The sequence below is a fragment of the Mytilus californianus genome, unplaced genomic scaffold (assembly GCF_021869535.1).
Source record: "Mytilus californianus isolate M0D057914Y unplaced genomic scaffold, xbMytCali1.0.p SCAF_8, whole genome shotgun sequence".
In the NCBI taxonomy this organism is placed as follows: Eukaryota; Metazoa; Mollusca; class Bivalvia; order Mytilida; family Mytilidae; genus Mytilus; species Mytilus californianus.
This window is the reverse complement of record NW_026262734.1, coordinates 63,307,082-63,332,330: the sequence shown is the minus strand read 5'-3', so window position 1 is coordinate 63,332,330 and position 25,249 is coordinate 63,307,082. Positions and strand designations below refer to the sequence as shown.

The 25,249-nt window shown below is 31.4% G+C and overlaps 1 protein-coding gene across 1 annotated transcript in view; it reads right to left on the bottom strand.

The window, feature by feature from the left end:
* The window catches only part of LOC127711276 (myb-binding protein 1A-like), a 53,942-nt gene that overhangs the window by 9,133 nt on the left and 19,560 nt on the right, over positions 1–25,249 (bottom strand). Inside the window, exons 16-29 of the mRNA XM_052217268.1 lie at positions 24,011–24,067; positions 23,314–23,367; positions 22,797–22,892; positions 21,770–21,839; positions 20,605–20,747; positions 18,235–18,295; positions 16,129–16,331; positions 15,262–15,395; positions 14,289–14,346; positions 12,528–12,641; positions 11,911–11,986; positions 8,470–8,519; positions 3,568–3,666; positions 1,028–1,098 (exon numbers count right to left, since the gene is read on the bottom strand). Of these exons, the coding sequence (XP_052073228.1) occupies positions 1,028–1,098; positions 3,568–3,666; positions 8,470–8,519; positions 11,911–11,986; positions 12,528–12,641; positions 14,289–14,346; positions 15,262–15,395; positions 16,129–16,331; positions 18,235–18,295; positions 20,605–20,747; positions 21,770–21,839; positions 22,797–22,892; positions 23,314–23,367; positions 24,011–24,067 (1,286 nt within the window). The remainder of the gene's footprint in view (positions 1–1,027; positions 1,099–3,567; positions 3,667–8,469; positions 8,520–11,910; positions 11,987–12,527; positions 12,642–14,288; positions 14,347–15,261; positions 15,396–16,128; positions 16,332–18,234; positions 18,296–20,604; positions 20,748–21,769; positions 21,840–22,796; positions 22,893–23,313; positions 23,368–24,010; positions 24,068–25,249) is intronic.

Genomic DNA, 25,249 nt, shown 5'->3' with positions numbered 1-25,249 from the left:
ACAGTAACAGTTCAATTTTTAAAGTTTTTCTGTTTTGAGAATGTTCTGTTGGAGAAGTTTTGTATCTGGAGCACACTCCTGATTATGAAGACAATATAATATGAAAATGCATCAACTTAGACATGTAAATGCTGTAAGATGGGACAGAGGGATTTTTACTGCTGAAAAATGGGAAGCATACAGTCAGGACCTTGAACATCGGTTGTCTTACGTCATACTTTAAGGCTTTTTCTATTTTGAAAATGTCCTGCTGATATAATATGAAAATGCATCAACTTAGACATGTAAATGCTGTAAGATGGGACAGAGGGATTTTTACTGCTGAAAAATGGGAAGCATACAATCAGGACCTTGGATATCGGTTGTCTTACGTCATACTTCAATGCTTTTTCTATTTTGAAAATGTCCTGCTGATAGTAGATCTGTCTCCTTTTCATTTATTCACATCTATTTCAGACTCAGGATGATGTAAAGCTCAACATTGTATAAACTATCTACTGTTAAGACAGAACATATTTTCCTTCTAGATGTCTTTTGGTAATTTGTGTTGTTTAGTTGATGTCTTTAGGTAATTTGTATTGTTTGGTTGATGTCTTTTGGTAATTTGTGTTGTTTGGTTGATGTCTTTAGGTAATTTGTGTTGTTTGGTTGATGTCTTTTGATAATTTGTGTTGTTTGGTTGATGTTTTTTGGTAATTTGTGTTGTTTGGTTGGTGTCTTTTGGTAATTTGTGTTGTTTGGTTGGTGTCTTTTGGTAATTTGTGTTGTTTGGTTGATGTCTTTTGGTAATTTGTGTTGTTTGGTTGATGTCTTTAGGTAATTTGTGTTGTTTGGTTGATGTCTTTTGATAATTTGTGTTGTTTGGTTGGTGTCTTTTGGTAATTTGTGTTGTTTGGTTGGTGTCTTTTGGTAATTTGTATTGTTTGGTTGGTGTCTTTTGGTAATTTATGTTGTTTGGTTGATGTCTTATTGAAATTTACTCTCCTTTTAAATACATTACGGCAGTAAGCTACTACTTTCTTCTTACTTTTTAGTTAAACATATCTCTAATTCTTCAGCCAATATTCTGATAACTTCTTTATGTAATCTTTCATGTTCCTGTCGAAAAAATCAAAATTATGTAAAAAATTATTAAATGAAACAAACTGAATAAACAATATGTATAACCCAATCACTTAACAATGTGTTCAATATCAAATGAAAATTTACAACATTCTGCAGTATTCCAATGCTGTGCACTTAATATTCCATTTGTTTGTTCTTTTTTTTTTTTCATTATTGAAGAAATGTCTATTAAAAATCTTATAACTTTCAAATTCACTCTTTTCCTGCCACTGATTTTAACAGGGATTGGCAAAATCAAACCTTATTACAAACAGGATATCGCATCCTAATTGTGCCTCTCACAAACATGCCCCATTTTATATGTGCCTGTCCCTAGTCAGGAGCTTGTAAATCATTAATTGCGGTTGGTTATTGTCCGTCATACATGTATTTGTTATTAAAATTGTTATAAAAATATATTTTCTCATTTCAATTGTTTCACATTTTCCCATGAATTGGCCTTCTATAATTTACTATACAGCATGGATTTTGCTCTGTTGAAGGATGTAAGGTGACCAATAGTTGCACACATCATTTGACTTCTGTTGGATCATACCACATCTCTAAATTTCCATAAGGATTAATTTTGCAACTGCACAGAGCATAATTCCATCAAATAAAAGGCACATCTATTTTCCATTGGAATTATTTTACTAGCACTAGACAACATACCTGTTCTTTGTTGACTGAACTGTCCTCTTGTTCTTGATCATTTTACTAGCACAAGACAACATACCTTTTCTTTGTTGACTGAACTGTCTTCTTGTTCTTGATCATTTTACTAGCACTAGACAACATACCTGTTCTTTGATGACTGAACTGTCTTCTTGTTCTTGATCATTTTACTAGCACTAGACAACATACCTGTTCTTTGTTGACTGAACTGTCTTTTTGTTCTTGATCATTTTACTAGCACTCGACAACATACCTGTTCTTTGTTGACTGAACTGTCATCTTGTTCTTGATCATTTTACTAGCACTAGATAACATACCTTTTCTTTGTTGATTGAACTGTCTTCTTGTTCTTGATCATTTTACTAGCACTAGATAACATACCTGTTCTTTGTTGACTGAACTGTCTTCTTGTTCTTGATCATTTTACTAGCACTAGATAATATACCTGTTCTTGCTTGACTGAACTGTCTTCTTGTTCTTGATCATTTTACTAGCACTAGACAACATACCTGTTCTTTGTTGACTGAACTGTCTTCTTGTTCTTGATCATTTTACTAGCACTAGATAACATACCTGTTTTTGCTTGACTGAACTGTCTTCTTGTTCTTGATCATTTTACTAGCACTAGATAATATACCTGTTCTTGCTTGACTGAACTGTCTTCTTGGTCTTGATCATTTTACTAGCACTAGACAACATACCTGTTCTTTGTTGACTGAACTGTCTTCTTGTTCTTGATCATTTTACTAGCACTAGATAACATACCTTTTCTTTGTTGACTGAACTGTCCTCTTTTCTTGATCATTTTACTAGCACTAGATAACATACCTGTTCTTTGTTGACTGAACTGTCTTCTTGTTCTTGATCATTTTACTAGCACTAGAAAACATACCTTTTCTTTGTTGACTTAACTGTCTTCTTGTTCTTGATCATTTTACTAGCACTAGATAACATACCTGTTCTTTGTTGACTGAACTGTCTTCTTGTTCTTGATCATTTTACTAGCACTAGACAACATACCTTTTCTTTGTTGACTGAACTGTCCTCTTGTTCTTGATCATTTTACTAGCACTCGACAACATACCTGTTCTTTGTTGACTGAACTGTCATCTTGTTCTTGATCATTTTACTAGCACTAGATAACATACCTTTTCTTTGTTGATTGAACTGTCTTCTTGTTCTTGATCATTTTACTAGCACTAGATAACATACCTGTTCTTTGTTGACTGAACTGTCTTCTTGTTCTTGATCATTTTACTAGCACTAGATAATATACCTGTTCTTGCTTGACTGAACTGTCTTCTTGTTCTTGATCATTTTACTAGCACTAGACAACATACCTGTTCTTTGTTGACTGAACTGTCTTCTTGTTCTTGATCATTTTACTAGCACTAGATAACATACCTGTTTTTGCTTGACTGAACTGTCTTCTTGTTCTTGATCATTTTACTAGCACTAGATAACATACCTGTTCTTTGTTGACTGAACTGTCTTCTTGTCCTTGATCATTTTACTAGCACTAGATAAGATACCTGTTCTTTGTTGACTGAACTGTCTTCTTGTTCTTGATCATTTTACTAGCACTAGATAACATACCTGTTCTTTGTTGACTGAACTGTCTTCTTGTTCTTGATCATTTTACTAGCACTAGACAACATACCTTTTCTTTGTTGACTGAACTGTCCTCTTGTTCTTGATCATTTTACTAGCACTAGATAACATACCTGTTCTTTGTTGACTGAACTGTCTTCTTGTTCTTGATCATTTTACTAGCACTAGACAACATACCTGTTCTTTGTTGACTGAACTGTCCTCTTGGTCTTGATGTGACCTTGTCTTCTTGGGTGATGCAATGTCACTGGGTTCAACATTTATCAATAATTTTGTCTATGAAAAAAAAACAAATTATTCAATAATAAACTAAGGTCACATGCAATCTTTATTCAATTGTCCTTTCAAAGAAATATGGTGAGGAAGGAGCAGGGATCTTTTTTTTTTTCTCACAAAAACATATGTATGTTTTACATATTTATAAATGTTAATTAAGACAATAATTTGAAAAAAAAATCAGACAGGAAGATGAGATTGAGATTATATACTAAGCAACTTAACAAGGTAGCAATAGTAATATTGTAGCTTTTACAAAGTGGTTTAAACAATATGCCCTGCTTGCACTATCACATTTCCATGTTCAGTGAACCATGAATGTTTGCTCAAAACCTGAATTTGTCATGCATTATAAGTTGATGTGACCACAAAGTAACTCAAACCAGACCTCAAACCTCCCTCTAACCAAAACTTTAATCTGATACAGAATGGAAGGACGGAATAACGGAAGGACAGACTGACTGACGCAAAATGCCCCTCTTCTATTGTAGGGGAGGGGGAAAAGAATTAATACATTTTATTGGACTGGAAACAAGTTTGTCACTATTTTCTTTTTCTTTTGGATATGAGTGAGATAATAAAACCATATATCATATGGATGGTGGATATGAGTGAGATATTAAAACAATATATCATATGGATGGTGGATATGAGTGAGATATTTAAAAGATATATCATATGGATGGTGGATATGAGTGAGATATTTAAAAGATATATCATATGGATGGTGGATAAGAGTGAGATATTAAAACGATATATCATATGGATGGTGGTTATGAGGGAGATATTTAAAAGATATATCATATGGATGGTGGATATGAGTGAGATATTAAAATGATCCAACATCAAGAACACATTAATTTCTGAATATGGTTTAAATACACCTAATGTTCTCCAGCTGAGCCTAGCAATATTCAAGGTAATTTATACACTGTCCAACATTGCCCTTAAAATCTGGGTTAAAACGCTAAAGTGCCCTTTCAGACAACTAGCACCCTTCTGAGATATTAAAATGATATATCATATGGATGGTGGATATGAGTGAGATATTAAAATGATATATCATATGGATAGTGGATATGAGTGAGATATTTGAAAGATATATCATATGGATGGTGGATATGAGTGAGATATTTGAAAGATATATCATATGGATGGTGGATATGAGTGAGATATTAAAATGATATATCATATGGATGGAAGATATGAGTGAGATATTTAAAAGATATATCATATGGATGGTGGATATGAGGGAGATATTTAAAAGATACCCCGGTATATCATATGGATGGTGGATATGAGTGAAAGATATATCATATGGATGGTGGATATGAGTGAGATATTTAAAAGATATATCATATGGATGGTGGATATGAGTGAGATATTTAAAAGATATATCATATGGATGGTGGATAAGAGTGAGATATTAAAACGATATATCATATGGATGGTGGTTATGAGGGAGATATTTAAAAGATATATCATATGGATGGTGGATATGAGTGAGATATTAAAATGATCCAACATCAAGAACACATTAATTTCTGAATATGGTTTAAATACACCTAATGTTCTCCAGCTGAGCCTAGCAATATTCAAGGTAATTTATACACTGTCCAACATTGCCCTTAAAATCTGGGTTATAACGCTAAAGTGCCCTTTCAGACAACTAGCACCCTTCTGCCCTGAGATTCAAGCTGGAACACTGATATGGATGGTGGATAAGAGTGAGATATTTAAAAGATATATCATATGGATGGTGGATATGAGGGAGATATTAAAATGATATATCATATGGATGGTGGATATGAGTGAGATATTTAAAAGATATATCATATGGATGGTGGATATGAGGGAGATATTTAAAAGATATATCATATGGATGGTGGATATGAGTGAAAGATATATCATATAGATGGTGGATATGAGTGAGATATTTACAAGATATATCATATGGATGGTGGATATGAGGGAGATATTAAAATGATATATCATATGGATGGTGGATTAGAGTGAGATATTTAAAAGATATATCATATGGATGGTGGATATGAGGGAGATATTAAAATGGTATATCATATGGATGGTGGATATGAGTGAGATATTAAAACGACATATCATATGGATGGTGGATATGAGTGAGATATTTAAAAGATATATCATATGGATGGTGGATAAGAGTGAGATATTAAAACGATATATCATATGGATGGTGGTTATGAGGGAGATATTTAAAAGATATATCATATGAATGGTGGATATGAGTGAGATATTAAAATGATCCAACATCAAGAACACATTAATTTCTGAATATGGTTTAAATACAACTAATGTTCTCCAGCTGAGCCTAGCAATATTCAAGGTAATTTATACACTGTCCAACATTGCCCTTAAAATCTGGGTTATAACGCTAAAGTGCCCTTTCAGACAACTAGCACCCTTCTGCCCTGAGATTCAAGCTGGAACACTGATATGGATGGTGGATAAGAGTGAGATATTTAAAAGATATATCATATGGATGGTGGATATGAGGGAGATATTAAAATGATATATCATATGGATGGTGGATAAGAGTGAGATATTTAAAAGATATATCATATGGATGGTGGATATGAGGGAGATATTAAATTATATATCATATGGATGGTGGATATGAGTGAGATATTAAAATGATATATCATATGGATGGTGGATATGAGTGAGATATATAAATGATATATCATATGGATGGTGGATATGAGTGAGATATTTGAAAGATATATCAAATGGATGGTGGATAAGAGTGAGATATTTAAAAGATATATCATATGGATGGTGGATAAGAGTGAGATATTTAAAAGATATATCATATGGATGGTGGATAAGAGTGAGATATTTAAAAGATATATCATATGGATGGTGGATATGAGTGAGATATTAAAATGATATATCATATGGATGGTGGATATGAGTGAGATATTTGAAAGATATATCATATGGATGGTGGATATGAGTGAGATATTTGAAAGATATATCATATGGATGGTGGATATGAGTGAGATATTAAAATGATATATCATATGGATGGTGGATATGAGTGAGATATTTAAAAGATAAATCATATGGATGGTGGATATGAGTGAGATATTTAAAAGATATATCATATGGATGGTGGATATGAGTGAGATATTTAAAAGATATATCATATGGAAGGTGGATATGAGCGAGATATTTAAAAGATAATATCATATGGATGGTGGATATGAGTGAGATATTTGAAAGATATATCATATGGATGGTGGATATGAGTGAGATATTAAATTGATATATCATATGGATGGTGGATATGAGTGAGATATTTAAAAGATATATCATATGGATGGTGGATATGAGGGAGATATTTAAAAGATACCCCGGTATATCATATGGATGGTGGATATGAGTGAAAGATATATCATATGGATGGTGGATATGAGTGAGATATTTAAAAGATATATCATATGGATGGTGGATATGAGGGAGATATTTAAAAGATACCCCGGTATATCATATGGATGGTGGATATGAGTGAAAGATATATCATATGGATGGTGGATATGAGTGAGATATTTAAAAGATATATCATATGAATGGTGGATATGAGGGAGATATTTAAAAGATATATCATATGGATGGTGGATACGAGGGAGATATTTAAAAGATATATCATATGGATGGTGGATATGAGTGAGATATTAAAACGATATATCATATGGATGGTGGATATGAGGGAGATATTAAAATGATATATCACATGGATGGTGGATATGAGTGAAAGATATATCATATGGATGATGGATATGAGTGAGATATTTAAAAGATATATCATATGGATGGTGGATATGAGTGAGATATTAAAACGATATATCATATGGATGGTGGATATGAGGGGAATATTTAAAAGATATATCATATGGATGTTGGATTCGAGGGAGATATTTAAAGGATAAATCATATGGATGGTGGATATGAGTGAGTTATTAAAATGATATATCATATGGATGGTGGATACGAGTGAGTTATTAAAATGATATATCATATGGATGGTGGATATGAGGGAGATATTAAAATGATATATCATATGGATGGTGGATATGAGGGAGATATTTAAAAGATATATCATATGGCTGGTGGATATGAGGGAGATATTAAAACGATATATCATATGGATGGTATCATTTCTAATGTAAAATGCATAAAAACAAAATTTATGCACAATTATGATTAAAAGTAGATGTGGCGTATATCTATATGTCAATGAAACAGCAACCAAATGAGAAACAAAACTCTTAAAACAATGCAGGTTATATAAACTGTCATAAACAAAAAACAGGTGTCTATTCAAGATATATGTCAAGCTCTCAATCGCCCTCAGTATAAAAATTGTGAATGAATTTAACAGCTTTTAAAAATCTTCAATCAACACATGGTTTTTAAATGAGTTCCAATCTGTTGGGACTCATTATGTACAAAACACACAGTCTTTATGAAAATAATAAACAGCTATAAAACATAGTTCTAATAATGTATTCACACCTTGTTTTTGTAAATTATGTACAACTAAAACACAGATAATTTTTAAATTCATGCACAGCTGTAAAACACACACTTATTTTTGTAATAAGTGTAAGCCTATAAAACAAAGTTCTTTTCCAAATCCCATAGAGCTATAAAACAGAGTTTTTATTTTGTAATTCACCTTATAAATTCACTGACTTGTGATGTCATGTTTATCCATCCTTATTTTCAATACCCATACATGATAGTGCTAAAATTAATACTCACTATTAGGAAAAAGGCATCTGATACCGAATGCAGCAAGGATTTATCAATTACTGAAAATATATCATAACATATATCAATGTATATTACATGTAAAATTGAGAATGGAAATGGGGAATGTGTCAAAGAGACAACAACCCGACCATAGAGCAGACATCAGCCGAAGGCCACCAATGGGTCTTCAATGCAGCGAGAAACTCCCGCACCTGGAGGCGTCCTTCAGCTGGCCCCTAAACAAATATGTATACTAGTTCAGTGATAATGGACGTCATACTAAACTCCAAATTATACACAAGAAACTAAAATTAAAAATGATACAAGACTCACAAAGGCCAGAGGCTCCTGACTTGGGACAGGCGCAAAAATGCGGCGGGATTAAACATGTTTTTTTGAGGTCTCAACCCTCCCCTTATACATCTAGCCAATGTTTAAAAAAAAACGTACAACAGTACGCACAGTAAAACTCAGTTTAAGAGAAGTCCGAGTCCGATGTCAGAATAGGAAACAAAAGAAAATAAACAAAATGACAATAATACATAAATAACAACAGACTACTAGCAGTTACTGACATGCCAGCTCCAGACCTCAATTAAACTGATTGAAAGATTATGTCTTCATCATATGAATATCAGGCACAATCCCTCCTGTTAGGGGTTTAGTATTATACCATCATAAAATATATGAGAAGAACATAACCTGTGTCATGCAAACAACTGGTTTTAGAATAAATATGTTTAATTCCGATGCAAAGACCCTATAAGTGAATCAATATTAAAGCCAAAATATGCAATCTTTAATGATCTGACAACAGTATCGTAACTATATCCCTTCTTAATAAGTCTGTTTAAAGGTTTTGTTAGCTTTTGAGGTGAATACTGACATTTTTGTGCTTTGTAAAGAATATTACCATAAAATGTGTTGATTTTTTTCACTTACATGTACCAATATGTCAGTAAAGCATCATACATTTCAATTGCCTTTATTTCTAAACTAATTAATAGGCCTGGGTGGCTGAGTGGTTTTAGTACTGTAAATTCAGAAATGTTTGTGCTGTTTTTATTATTGCTGAAATTTTGACGATTTAAGTGTCACAAAAATAAAAACTTGTATTTTATATTTTGATAGGATTTTTTTTGTATGCAGGATTTCTTGAAATCGCAATAATTAAACTTGCATTTGTGTTGACTGCCCAACAATCCCAATATTAAATCCATGCAATAGTTTCTGAATTTACATTAGTTCATCTACAGTGATCATTAGAACGTCAACTCTGAGGATGTTAGCTCAAACCCTGTTTGCAGCAAGGTGTGTTCAACTCTGATCTTAAAATTTTTAAGGATTGGCAATTTTCCAGCCAAAGGTCAGTCTACTCTATGTCCTCTGGCTTCCTCCACCAATAAAAATAATAATAAACTGTTGACACAGAGATAGGTCTCACCTTTTTGTCATTTGATAGCATAATGCAAATATTGAATCCAAATGGCAATATTCTAACATGTAAACTATGCAAAACATTCAAAGTCAATGAACCATGACTTATGATGCAGGACCAAATAACCCTATGGAAATGAGAAATGCCAATGCTTATAAAACTGCATTCCAAATATTATTGACTTATCATAAGTGGTTCCCTTTACAATAACCTAAACATAAACTTTGATTTGTCAACATGTAAAAGTTTCAAAGTTAATGAACCATGCTGAGGGGTTTGGGCCATATAATCATCACTGAAAAGAGACTTTCAAATGCTAATACAACTTCATACCAAATATCATTTCCTAACGTTAGCCGTTTCTCATAAGCTGATCTAATCACAAACTTAACATGTAAACTATGCAAAACATTCAAACTCATAGACCATGACTGCAGGGGTGGAGCCAAATAATTTCCATGGAAATGAGATATGCTAATGGTAATGGATCTACATACTAAATATCAATGACCTACCACTAGTGGTTCCCCTAAAACTGACCGAATCACAAACTAATAGATGTAAAGTAAGCAAAAGTTTCAAAGTCAATAGACCATGACTGAGGGGATGGGGATGAATATTCTCCGTGGAAATGAGATGTTCCAGTGCTAATACAACTAGTATTGCATACCAAATATCACTGACCTATCGCTAGTGGTTCCCAATAAACTGACCTAATCACAAACTAATACATTCTTGACGCCGCTGACGCCACAGTTAGAAACAGCATACTTAAGTCTCTCTTTTTGACTGTCAAAGCGAGACACAAACTAACTGCAATGATAAAGCCAAGGTCTCTGTAACTGGCTTTAAGCACAAACAAATCAAATAATTAACATTTTTTTTTATTTTAACCTTGTATTGTATTAGTATTTGCATAAGTATATCTGCTAATTTTTAAAACCACTAAAACATTTTTCATCAGTCATAATGAAAGATAATAAACTGCTTCGCTGAGCGCAGCTAGATACGCCCGCAGAGGTCCAACCCTGAACAGTTGGGGCAAAAATGGACACAATATTCAAGCTTGATTCAGGTCTGAATTTGGATTGTAATTAAATATTTGACATATTATAGGTTTCTGAATAAATGTATTCAAAGAACTTGAAATTGGTTACATGAATTGAATTAATGTTCAATTAAAGATTTCTTGCTTTTGTGCAATACTTAGTAAATCTGTTGTCAGACTATAAACAAATAAAGTTCAATCAATTCTCAATATCATATTAGAAATTTATGAAAATAAAAAGGGAGCTTACATCAATAGATATAAACTATTCACCAAAGTTTCATGAGAATTGGTGACAGCATTTTTGAGTTATTGTTTGAAAACAGGAAAATCACCCCTTTTTTTAATGAATAAGACCCCATAACTCAGAAATGTAAAATGTAAAATTTATAAAATTCTAAAGGGAGCTTACATAAATACATACAAACAATTCACCAAAGTTTCATAAGAATTGCTGACAGCATTTTAGAGTTTATGTCCAAAAACTGGAAAATCCCCCCTTTTTTTATGAATAAAACCATGTAACTCGGAAACGTAAAATCTAAAATTTATAAAAATCAAAAGGGAGCTCATGTCAATAGATATAAACAATTCACCACAATTTCTTGCAAGTTGGTGAAAGCATTCTTGACTTATTGTCTGAAAACTGGAAAATCCCCCTTTTTTTTAATGAATAAAACCCCATAACTTGGAACTGTAAAATCTAAATTTTATAAAAAACGAAAGGGAGCTCACGTCAATAGATATTAACAATTCACCAAAGTTTTATGCAAATTGGTTAAAGCATTTTTGAGTTAATGTCAGACATGTTGACGACGGACAGACAGACGGACAGACAGACAGACAGACGGACAACGGTATACCATAATACGTCCCTTAAACGGGCGTATAAAAATGGAAAACCAAACTAAGGGAGACAGAATTTGACAAATTCAATCAAGATAACTTCTAGACATCAACATACCTGTTTTAGACATTTCAATCACAGACTTTAAAGATTCCAAACATCTGTCTGTTCCTACAGTTACACTGCCGTGTACCTAAAATAAACAAATCATTTGTATATAAGGAGATATATATGTTTTTAGATTTTTTACAGACCCATTTAATTTCTTTAAATTTTCTATGACATTATTGTTAATGGTATACTTGATTTCTGGGTTTAATTATCATGATTGTAATGAAATCAAAAAACATTTATTCAAAAATACTTCCTTGTTTTTTTGGTTATATTTTCTAGTTCCATTCCAAAATTTATTGAAAACATCAGTCTTTTGTTCTGGTAAATTTCAAGAATTTGTTTACACTTAAATATAGAGAACTATATAGTTAGTTGTTCATTAAGGTGAATCTCCTATTTGAAGATATAAATCTCAGTTTGTAGAGGATCCTTCAATTGCAAAATAGTCATTTCTAGTTGGAACCAAATTCAAAATATGATTAATAAATGCAAATTATCCGAATCAAGTTGCTATGCTCAGAAATGACTTAACTATAATTCTATTGTATTTCAATTTTTTTTTTTTTTTTTTTTTTTACATTTAGAAAATACACAAATATAAACTGTACAAATTTTCTCACCTTTTGCCTTTTATACAACTGTTTGAAAACTCCAGTGGCCTTATTACTTAGTTCTCTGTTTTCTATCACTTTTTCTCCATGCATCATTAGTTCCAACAGTGGAAACAATAAATCCTTTAATTTCAAAATTGATCATTAAATTCGTTTTATCTTTATTAGAAGTGCATGCAAATTTTTTAAATAGATTTTATGATCATGGTCGCTTGTGTTTTTCTTTAACTTATGGTTTTTGTCTGCCCCATTAGTATTCCCCTTTTTTAAAACAAATCTATTATTTCCTTAAAGTCAAAAGCAATTTGCCATAAAAGTGCCCTTTTTATCAAATTTTCTAGTCATGCTTGAAGGTGGTTTGGGTAACAAATAAACACAGAAATATAATTTTCTAGATGTTTTGTTAAGTTTTTCCTTTTTTGTGATTTTAGATCAAAACAGATCATTTCAAAATCTCTGTAGCAACAGTTTCTGTTCATTTTTTTATTGCCTAAACCGCTTTATACCTAATTTTTGTGTCAAATTATCAAATCTTTTTTGATTGCTTTAATTAATAACTCTATCTTGTATGGTAAGGAAACTAATCATATCTTCATGTATATGGAATTTAATTTTTTCAAAAATTGTTCTTAATAACATCAACTTTATATCATAACTAGAGGCACTCAAGAGCCTGTGTCGCTCACCTGTATTTACTGATGCTTTGGAAATCATGTAAAAAAAGGTTAAAATCATAATTAATAGTATTAGATATTAGATATCATAATGACATCTAAGATAATAACAAAAAACTGCAAAATTTTTGTAAAATTACTAACTCAGGGGCAGCAACCCAACAACGGGTTGTCGGATTCATCTGAAAATTTCAGGGCAGATAAATTTAATCTGATGAACATTTTTGCCACCGTCAGATTTGCTCTAAATGCTTTAGTTTCAGAGATATAAACCAAAAACTGCATTTTACCCCTATGTTCTATTTTTAACCAAGTCAGCCATGATGGTTGGAAGGCGGGGTCATCGGACAAACATTTTTAAACTAGATACCCTAATAATGTAAAAGATTGCAAAAATTTACAAAAAATTGTTAAAAATTGACTATTAAGGGCAATAACTCCTAAAGGGGTCGTCTGACAATTTTGGTCATGACTACTTATTTGTAGATCTTACTTTGCTGAACATTATTGCTGTTTACAGTTTATCTCTATCTATAATAATATTCAAGATATTCAAGATAATAACCAAAAACTGCAAAATTTCCTTAAAATTACCAATTCAGGGGCAGCAACCCAACAACAGGTTGTCAGAAAATTTCAGGGCAGATAGATCTTGACCTGATAATCAGTTTTACCCTTGTCAGATTTACTCGAAATGCTTTGGTTTCAGAGATATAATCCAAAATCTACATTTTACCCCTATGTTCTATTTTTAGCCATGGCGGCCATCTTGGTTGGTTGGCGGGGTCATCGGACACATTTTTTAAACTAAATACCCTAATGATGATTGTGGCCAAGTTTGGTTAAATTTGGCCCAGTGGTTTCAGAGGAGAAGATTTTTGTAAAAAGCTAACGACGACGGACGACGGAAGACGACGACGATGACGGACGCCAAGTGATGAGAAAAGCTCACTTGGCCCTTCAGGCCAGGTGAGCTAAAAGTATATTTCATTGCTCATTAAAACATTTAATAATTTGTCAGAATGTCTCTGTATCATACAACTTATATAGCTTAAAACATGCTAGCTAGATTTCCATTTGTAATTAAATCTCTTACCAAAACAAGATCACGAGAAAGCTGTGTTTTGACCAGTGCTTCTACCAAATCTAGTACTCTGTAACATAAAATTAAAAATGTTTTTGTTTTAAACAATATTTTATTTAATAAGTCTTATTGTGCTAAATAAGATAATGCATTAAAAACAATAGGATCAAGAAACAACCGACATAGCTTATTTTAATCTGTCTCAATTTAAATGTTTTTTTAAGCAATTAAATTATTTGGCACTTGACCATCAATTCCATCAAATATTTGCAAATGTAGTTTTTAGATTTGAGAGGATTAGAGCATGACTTACTGTTTAGACTCCTCTTATCTATTGTGTAAGACTGTATGTTGATATCTAGATATTTTTTCTTTGGTTATTTGTGTTATTGAGTTGATTACTATTTAAGTGCCAGTCTTTGTAAGGATCAAGCAATTTTGAAAAAAAATCAAAACATTGCCGAAAAAAACCTACCGACCAAACCATCCTTTTTTGAAGTTACCCTCATCCTGAGTTAGAAATGGTAGGTCTTTTGTTTCTGTGTCTCTCTGGTAATTCGAGAAATCTCTTTTTAAATTTTGGTTAGAATAATAGCAAATTACTGAGTTAGCTCCCTTTAATAGTTAATTTCTAGTGCATTTCAACCAAATTATATCTAATTACCAGAACAGGAAAAGGAAACGAATGCTATATTCGTGCACCATTATACATTTTGAACATGAATTAATGTTAACTTGAGTGGGTTTTTGTTTGTCATGTTTTCACCACTGCCTGATTCTTAGGCAGATTGGCACTTAAAGTATTCTCCATATCTCCTTTTATTCAGGCCTATGAAGATGATTGAAAAATAACAGAAAAAATCATAACAGATCTGCATGTCACCTCTGTTGAAATGAAGATATAAAATCTATTCAGAAATACAAAGAAGCATTCAAGATAAACAGTACTGATTCATTGACTGATTAACTGCTTTAGTTTACCAACCTTAATTTGAAAGAGTCGAGTTGTTTTTGTGTTTCTTTTTTCTCCTTGTCTTTGTTTCTCTTGGAGTTTTTAAACACCATTGCCAAGGCAGCATCTAACTTAAACATCTCACTGTCACTCATATCTTCATCCTCCTGTAAAACAATCAAAAAAAACCAGCTGTAATCCACAAACTGCTTTCACTGCTTTATATTTGATGATGATGATGATGGATGACTACAACCTCCCGCATTCAAGGCTAACATGCTACCACATGGGCACAAAGGATGTTAATTTATTTGAGAACAATATTTGTTCTTAGTGACCTCACAAAATGATACACTAATAGCTCCATTTTCCAATGAACAACTTGACTAATTGTGTTTTCAAGATTCATAAACAGAGAGACATACCGACAGACAGATAGACAAACAGACAGACTAACAGAAAAATTTCTTTATCAGCCTATTCAAAAAATTTCTTTTGCAAGGTTGAAGAATACATGTACATTGCTATTCATAGCAAGATATCATATCACACAAGCCTACAAGATTTTCCTTAGACAAATTATTTTTCATATGCCATCATGGTCAATAGTTAGCAACTCGGTTTGTATTCTTTTATTTTTTATCAAACCAATTCTACAGTCCTTATATTCCATTTTGTAGTTCTGAGATGAACCTTAGAAATCAAAGGATAAGAAATTCAAACGGACCCTTCACTGGAATGCTCTACAAGTGAATTAAGTGCACTAGTGCAAAATATTTTGTTTAAAAAAAAAAGATTCAAAGGTTGGGGGAAAAAATCAATGGTGATGCTGAGAAATTTAAAAAAGGAGCACCTTCATTCATCACTAAAGGCAGGCAATCCATAATACTATATTAATACCTCTTCTTCATCATCCTCATCCCCCTCCTCCACAGCAGCAGGGCCTAAAGCCGATTTGATAGCTGCCCTGAACTCTTCATCAACTTCATCTTCCTCCTCCTCACTGCTATCTGTATCCTCATCAGCATCAGACTCTTCCACATCTTCTGTCTCTTTATCCTCCTCTTCTTCTTCAGCATCAGATTCCATTTCTTCCATATCTTCTGAAATTAAAAACATTTTTAAGCTGAAAATGTTGGCTTCAATTATTTTGTTTTCATAAAGGGAAAAATATATAATACTCACAATAGATATTTGAATTTGATCATAACTGTCTCTCATTTTATACGAGGGTCTAGATGGAGTTAACAGAATAGAGAATAATGGGCAAAAAGTGCAGAATAAAGGACAAAAAATTACAAAGAATAGAGCAAAATAAGCAAAAAAAAAAAGAAGAAAAGAATAGAGTTGAATTATAATGAATAGAGAATAAAAGGGGAAAAAAATAAAGGATACAGAAATGGCCTAAAGATTACAGAAATGAGGGACGTGTCACTCTATATAAATACCTAGTTTTGATTTAGAGCAGACCAGCATTTGCTTTTAGTCCAGGATCTTAAATGTAAAATTATTGTAAAAAAACAGCAAATACTATTTTTTTATGGACTTTAATCGGTGTGTTCCCATTTCGCCTTAGCTGGGAATTCCAGGTAAAAAAGGTAAAATAAATACTAAGGCGATATGGGAATTGTACTAAGGCGAAATGTGAATTTAGATGAAAAAATTAAATAAACAAATTAAACCTCTGTGATTTTATAACAATATAAACAACATGTAATTAGGGATTTTGTTTTCTCTTGGATTATTATTTTAATATTTATCTATAAAAAGACACTTTTTATGATTTAAAAAATTGTAAAATCTGAAAAAAAATCTACGATAAAACATTAGTCAGTAGGAAAGTTGCTTCTTTTATGCTTCTTTTAATAAAAGTTTCAATTGTATGAATTTTATGCAATTAGAAAATTCTTAATAATTCAATTATCCTTTACATTGTGCAACACAAAAAGTTAAAAAGAAAGAGAAAAAAATACATTCCCACAGATTTATTTACATATATGACAGAAATTTTAATAAAATAAATAAAATAATAAATATTTTTTTTAAATTGTGTTAATTATATATAATAAAGATATATCAAAACCGCACATCCAAACATATTTGAAATTATCAATGTGTTCAAGAAAGAGCAAGCATCTAACGAGGTAAAGAAAGTGCAGTATGCAGCAGGTGGCAAGATGAGGGGGAAAGCAAAGAAGTATAGAGAAATAGAAGAAAGATTCGCCACTTTGAAGGAAACCCTACACAATGGTACAACTGACTACATTCAGTATGGTGATGCAGCATCTTACATCCTCAAACTTGGAAACTAAATGAACTTTGAACATTCAGATGTGTACATCAGTGTCTTGTTTTTCACAATATGAACTATATGGAAATAATTCTTATGTTTTATGTATAAGTGCTTATTCTCATGCTATTATTTATAACATTGTGCTTTGAATTCAGTGCTGACTCAGAAATAAAATATTTGTTATGATAGTTTGATATTTGTCTTTATTTATTCATTAAAATATGAAACATTCATATCCAATTTGTCATCTCTAATAAGACTTTATTTACAAAATATACACATGAGTAAAAAAAAAAAAACAATTTCAGAAAAAGAAGAGCAACTATAAAATAAAATATTTAAAAAGTGGGACACAAAAAATCAAAAAAAAAAATATCTCCTTTTAAATAGTATCTCATGGTAGAATTTGACATCAAAATAACAAATATCAACTAATTGCAATACAAACAAAACATAACCTAATTACATTGTTTACAGAAGCTCCCATTTTGCCTTAGTTAATTCTTGTGTACCTGAAAATTTGTACTAAGGCGAACTGGGATTAATTTTATATAATTATTTTGACAGCTAAGGCGAAATGAGAATAAGCCCTTTAATCTACCCTGGGAGTTAACCCCCACTATCTCCTGTACCCTATGTGTGATGCCTACCACTAGCTATATATATAGATTACCTTACTTACTATTTAAATATATGGGAAATCAAGAACTAACCTTCATCATCCTCTATATCTAATACACTGTTATCTTCACCTGCCTTTTCCACTTTTAATACCTAGAAAAAATATTTAAAATATAAATAAAATGGTACATGTACCTTGAATGCATATACATGATATGTCAGTCCAAAATATTGACACGAATGCTTCTACCAGTACTATTATATAAATTTTGGTATACTGTGGATTCATTAATATTCGTTGGATACCAATTTTCGTGGATTTCGTGGGAACTTGGGAACCACGAATTTAAATGTTCGACGAACTACAAATTTTCTAAAGGAATGTATGTAAACTTTGCCAAACCCACAAAATTAAATATCTACGAAAATGCAAGTTTTCCTCAATCCACGAAAATTGGTACCCACGAAAATAAATGAATCTACAGTAAAATTTGAAAAGCAACATTGCAAAAAAAAAGAAAATTTACTCCCATCAACCTATAAAATCAAATAACATTTAATAAATTTGCTGTGTCCAAAGTGCTTTTCTGGATTTACCTTCATCAGAAATGCTTAAAGCCCAAAATTTGAAAATCAAGGATGTATAATGCTTCGATACTGGTGGAGCTATATGACCAAAAAAGAGGAATAGCTAAATCCAACTAAGGTCAACTTTGCCTGATGGAGTTGGAACCTTAGTCTCTAATTCTAATAACAGATAAATAAAGGTATATTCACAACATTTTGCAGCAAAAGATCTCTTTGTGTTAGATTGTTTTACACAAAATTATGAATATAAAGATATATATAAAGATTTCAAAATTACAATATTTTTATATTTATTAGTTTTCCTTAAATGCAAGAGATTTGATGGCCTTAAGCAAATAAGTAAAATTAAAAAAAAACATTATATGAAATGGTTACTTACTGACTACTGAAGGATATTATTTGGCAGATTAATACCATTTTAAATTTTTTGAATTCAAGGAACTAAAAATGTTGCATTATCAGACTTTTTCTTCTGGATAATATTTCATTATGAATATGAATATATTTTACAAGGTTCACATCATAATGAACATGTGTACTAAATTTCAAATATATGTGAACATGACATCCTGGTAAACCTTAAACCAAAACTTGAACCTGATATATATATGTGAACATGACATCCTGGTAAACCTTAAACCAAAACTTGAACCTGATATATATATGTGAACATGACATCCTGGTAAACCTTAAACCAAAACTTGAACCTGATATATATATGTGAACATGACATCCTGGTAAACCTTAAATCAAAACTTGAACCTGATATATATATGTGAACATGACATCCTGGTAAACCTTAAACCAAAACTTGAACCTGATATATATATGTGAACATGACATCCTGGTAAACCTTAAACCAAAACTTGAACCTGATATATATATGTGAACATGACATCCTGGTAAACCTTAAACCAAAACTTGAACCTGATATATATATGTGAACATGACATCCTGGTAAACTTTAAACCAAAACTTGAACCTGATATATATATGTGAACATGACATCCTGGTAAACCTTAAACCAAAACTTGAACCTGATATATATATGTGAACATGACATCCTGGTAAACCTTAAACCAAAACTTGAACCTGATATATATATGTGAACATGACATCCTGGTAAACCTTAAACCAAAACTTGAACCTGATATATATATGTGAACATGACATCCTGGTAAACCTTAAACCAAAACTTGAACCTGATATATATATGTGAACATGACATCCTGGTAAACCTTAAACCAAAACTTGAACCTGATATATATATGTGAACATGACATCCTGGTAAACCTTAAACCAAAACTTGAACCTGATATATATATGTGAACATGACATCCTGGTGAACCTTAAACCAAAACTTAAACCTGATATATATTTTAGAAAGTTCAAATTATAATGAATATTTTGTTCAAGTTTCAAACTGATGAGACCACAACTTCATGATAAACTACTGTATTTCAAAATTTTAACCTGGTACAGGATGGACGACAGATGCACAAATAGACCAGAAAATATAAACCCCCCCTCCCTAATTATCATAGACCAGGCATAAAAATAACCAACCCTTTATTGAAAGTATAAAAAAGCTGAGAATTCAGGACACATGGAATTTGCGTATTTGGTGTGTGTTTATGACATATATATTACTGTCAGATCATGAAGCACTGGTTTTGAAAAGGAAACCATACTGTGTTTAATACGTAACCCCTTGCAGTGGCCATATGCAATTCTAATTTAATTTTTTCATAAGTTTTTTTGAAAATGTAAGATTTTGAAACCATAATATCATGTGGCACTCAGGTACGTCTAATGTTAAGTTTTCTGCAGCAAGATGTTTCACCTTAGAAACATAGCAAAAAGACGAAACATACCTCTGTAATCAAAGACATTGCTTCAGGTGTAATGTGATTTGCCATACAAGCAAAGACATTATTAGCAACCATTCTAGCAAATGTTGACCCTTGTGACATCATGCTTAGCAACAGTTCTGTTAATACCTCAATCCAAGCAGGTTCTGAAGGATAAATAATACAATAAGATGTTTTGTTTTTCAAAAATCATCATACTAGCATTGAATAGAATGAATATTGGAGGTATGTTCCAAGATCAAAAAAACAAAAAAAGGGTTCATTATTTTATATTTTTGCACTAAAAATAATATATATTCTATTCATTAAAATGTGTATCTTCTTTTTCTATAAAAGTTCTTTTATCATCTTTCACTTTACCTATATCACCCTTCTCAGTAGTTCTGTAATTCTAATATCACAGCTTTGAGACTTGAGAAGAACTTATCAGCGACCTTACAATGTCTGAGAAATATAGATTCCATCACTGCAACAAGTGTGTAACGATATTTCTATAAATATCAGTTGCTCAACACGATGTGAAGCTTGTTTTTCCTCTTTTCGATGCGCTCTCTCGTTCACATATTGTAACTTGCAGCTCATATTTTACAATTTCAATGTATAGAATACCTGATAATCTAAACATACAGTAGTTATAAACAGGGTGATAATAAGAGGGTTACAACATTTTCTTAATTGAAGATAACATGTTACCTAGTGGTCAATTTCAACTTTTTATTAAATATCATCGATTTCTCATGCTACTATGAATAAACTGTTTGACACATAGATATATCTTGCCTGTGTAACATGTCAACTATGCATAAGTCAATGACTGAGGGTGGGACCAAATAATAAAATCTCCATGAAAATGAAATGTGCCAATGATAGTACAAATACCTGCCAAATACTATTCACAAACTTTAATAATTTTTTATGCAGCCTATGCCAATGCTGACAGCAGAAACAACATGTATAAGTCAAGCATACAGGACTTCAACGAGGCAAAGCAAAAGGATACTTTCAGTTATACCAGTGTTTCAATGCAGTTGCATTCAGATTCGGTTATTTCAACACTTGATTGGATTTGGTCTCATCAGCGTCTGACCTGAACATTTTTTTATAAACTGAATAAAATATTTTGCATTTCAAATTTTCAGTACAAATTTTACAAGGAGTAGCATATTACCTCTTTTAGGTGTCTTGCTTACAGATTTACGTTTTTTTTCTGATGCTTTCTTATAACAGACAATCAAATCCTGAAAGAAAATAATCAAGAAAAAGAATTGTAAGTTATATTTTTACAAATTTGAATGATTGCAAATACAGAATTCTTTGCTTTTTTAATGCCACCTGTGTAATGATAGAATGGTACAGTCTAGACCATCTACCATTCATGAAATAACAGTTTTTTTCCATACAGGGAACAAATTTTCATTAATGTTACACAAAAACCTGTACAACTGTTCACTTATTTTTTTGTAACTGGTCAATTCTATTATAATATAATGAGGAGCTGTTAAAACAAAATCGGGTGTAGAATCCAATATTGATTTGTTAGTTAATCAACAGTAAACTTCATGATAAAAACAGTTGAGTTCCACCTGAGCAATATTGATTTCAATATTTAGCAAATGTTTAAATGTTCTACGTAAAACTCAAAGTAAACTGAAAAGTTGCAAGATAATCATTAATATTTCAATATGAGCAACTGCCTTACCTAAAATGATATTTTTTGAAAAAGAGATATTATGCAAAGATTGTCATGTGAGTAAAATATCTTTATGGTTATTATTTTAAAAGATTTTGGACAAACAAGATTAAAATTAAAGGAGCAATGTTACTTTGCCAATTAAATCTTTGGGAAATGTATATTTTCAAATGAATACCATGGATTCATTATTATTCATGGGATATCCATTTTTATGAATTTTGTGGGTAATGGTGAACCAAGAAATGAATTGTTCAACGATGTATGCAGACTTGGCAAAACCATGAAACAAATATCCACGAAAAAACAATTTTTTCTCAATCCACGCAAAATTAGTACCCACAAAAAATAAATGAATCCACATTACTGCCAAATCATAATATTTCTGAGCTATAATACTTTTGATCAAAAGCATATCATAAATTTGATCAATTGTACTGGAAACCTTCAAAAGTTCTCCCTTTTCCTTCCACTTTCAGAAGTCTGGACGTATCACTAAACTTACCTGTAAGCCAGAATTATCTGTGCTGCCGTCAGTAAATATTTGTATGGCATTAAAAAGGAACAATAATTCAAATGCATGGTTGACTGCTGTATCTTCCTGTTAAATTATCAAATGCAGAATTTACAGTCAGTTCAATTATGTAGATACAAAGTAAGTGTTCAATTATATCCATCACAAAAAAGTTCTCCAAATGGGTACATATTTATGAAATCATAACCAATAAGATCAATTACTTTTTTGGTTCTCTTCGCTAAGATTTGGATTTATTTTAATTTAATTCTGTAAGCCATTTATAAGTTAGAGCAAAATATTGTTCATTTCTTATCACTTTTGACCTGCACTGATGTTTGCAATTAGAAGCATTATCATTTATAAGTAATAAAACTTTTCAAAATTTTCTTGGAGGTTAATTTATGTCAACATTAAAACTAAAAAAGTACTCCATTTATTATTTTTTTTTTTATTTATTTACTAAAACATTCAAAGCATAACACTGTTTCGTTTCTAATTTACTTACTTTACTATGTATTTCTTTCAGATGCTTGAAAACCGTATCCCAGTCTGCTCTTGCCTGTGAATAAATGTCAGAACAAATTTCACAAAAAGAATAATTTATTGGAGGTATAACCAATCATATACTCAAACTAGTATGCAGCATTAACTTGCAATAATTAAACTCAAATTTCTGTTGACAACAACAATCACAATAATAAATGTCCACAATAATTTCTGAATTTACAGTAAATGAATGAATGGACTAAGAGGAGGACAGACAGACAGACGGACTCCTTATCACTATATACCTCCAACTTCAGGAAAGCCAAGGTTATACAAAATATGCCTTTCCTAATCTACAAAAAGAAACAGTTGACAGCAGCTTTAAAACATTTGTACTTCAGAAAGAAAAACAATGTGTGTCCACAGATACCATGCCCCTACAGCCCTAATTTTGCACATAATTGGGATGTTTTGATAAATCTTGATAAGACAACAATCTAACAACACCATAAAAGCAAACAGACAGCTCAAAGACAATACTGCCTGAGGGCATCTCAATTTCTGTAAAAAAAATAATTTTAAATTGTCATTATTGATTTACATGTAAATAAAGTTTTTTATGGTACGTATTTTGCATTTCTGTTATAACTGCAAAAATAACAAAACTTAATATTACAAAATCTGTTATCATTATTTTCAGATAACATCACAATTACCTTATCACGCATCAGTTTGACTAGGGCTACAGTATTTGTCTTGTCATCTAATAAAGTCTGAAAAGTAAACAAATTCTAATTATTTTGGATGTTTACAGTGTAAATTTGTGGACAAATATTGCTATCAGATGTGTTAAACAAAACCAGCACTGATTATAAAATATATAAACAAAGACAAACAAAACAAGCACTGACTATAAAATATATAAACAAAGACAAACAAAACCAGCACTGACTTTAAAATATATAAACAAAGACAAACAAAACTAGCACTGACTATAAGATATATAAACAAAGACAAACAAAACCAGCACTGACTTTAAAATATATAAACAAAGACAAGCGTTGGTAACCAATATATAAGCAAAGTATCTTTTTCATGCTTTAATTTCCCAGTGCCAGACATTAATTCAAAATTTTTACAAATATTTCAGCTAAATTATTTTCTTCATTCAAGAAACTGAAAATGTATCTCATTCAGAGAAAGCTGAATGAAACAAAATTAAACAAATATTGATTATCAAATATGCTAAGGGAGAGTCATGGCTGTATTAAATTAAAGAATGCCTTGAGCCTGGTATGATATGTAATATATAACAGTTTGATTAGGGCTTACTTTTTCACTGTATTGCAATAATTCAGCAACAATCAAAATAAATATTTTAAGACAATTCAATAACACAACTCTATTACACTTATGGTACTTTAATACTTTAATACAAACTTTAGGAAAAATGCAGACAAAGAAAAAACATTATCAAATTTACTGATCTCCATTTCAAATTTAGGCTTATTTGGACCAATGCATTTGACAAAACCGAATAATTGCCTGATATCTCTTTTGATCACATTTTAATAACATCTGAATACGCTTTCTGAAAATATTAACATACCCTGTCGTTTGATAAAAAACAAATTTATTTTGACATCCCATCCTTTGAGTGAAGCAATAACAGGGAGTTGCCAGATTTTAGCACAAATAGAAAATTGCAATAACACTTAGGTGCAAATAAACATAGTGCATAAACAATGCCCAAAATTACTTTCTGTCACTCAGTAGATAATCCACTAAGTGTACTTTCTTTTATTACATCTAATTAAGTTAAATCAATCAGTCCAGAGTTTCAGTAATTCCACCCTTTTACTAAATTTACTGTAATTTCATGTATTACAATAAAAACAGTGTCTCTGGTATTAGAGCTCATAGATTAAACCTTTATATATCCAGTTTAAATGGTG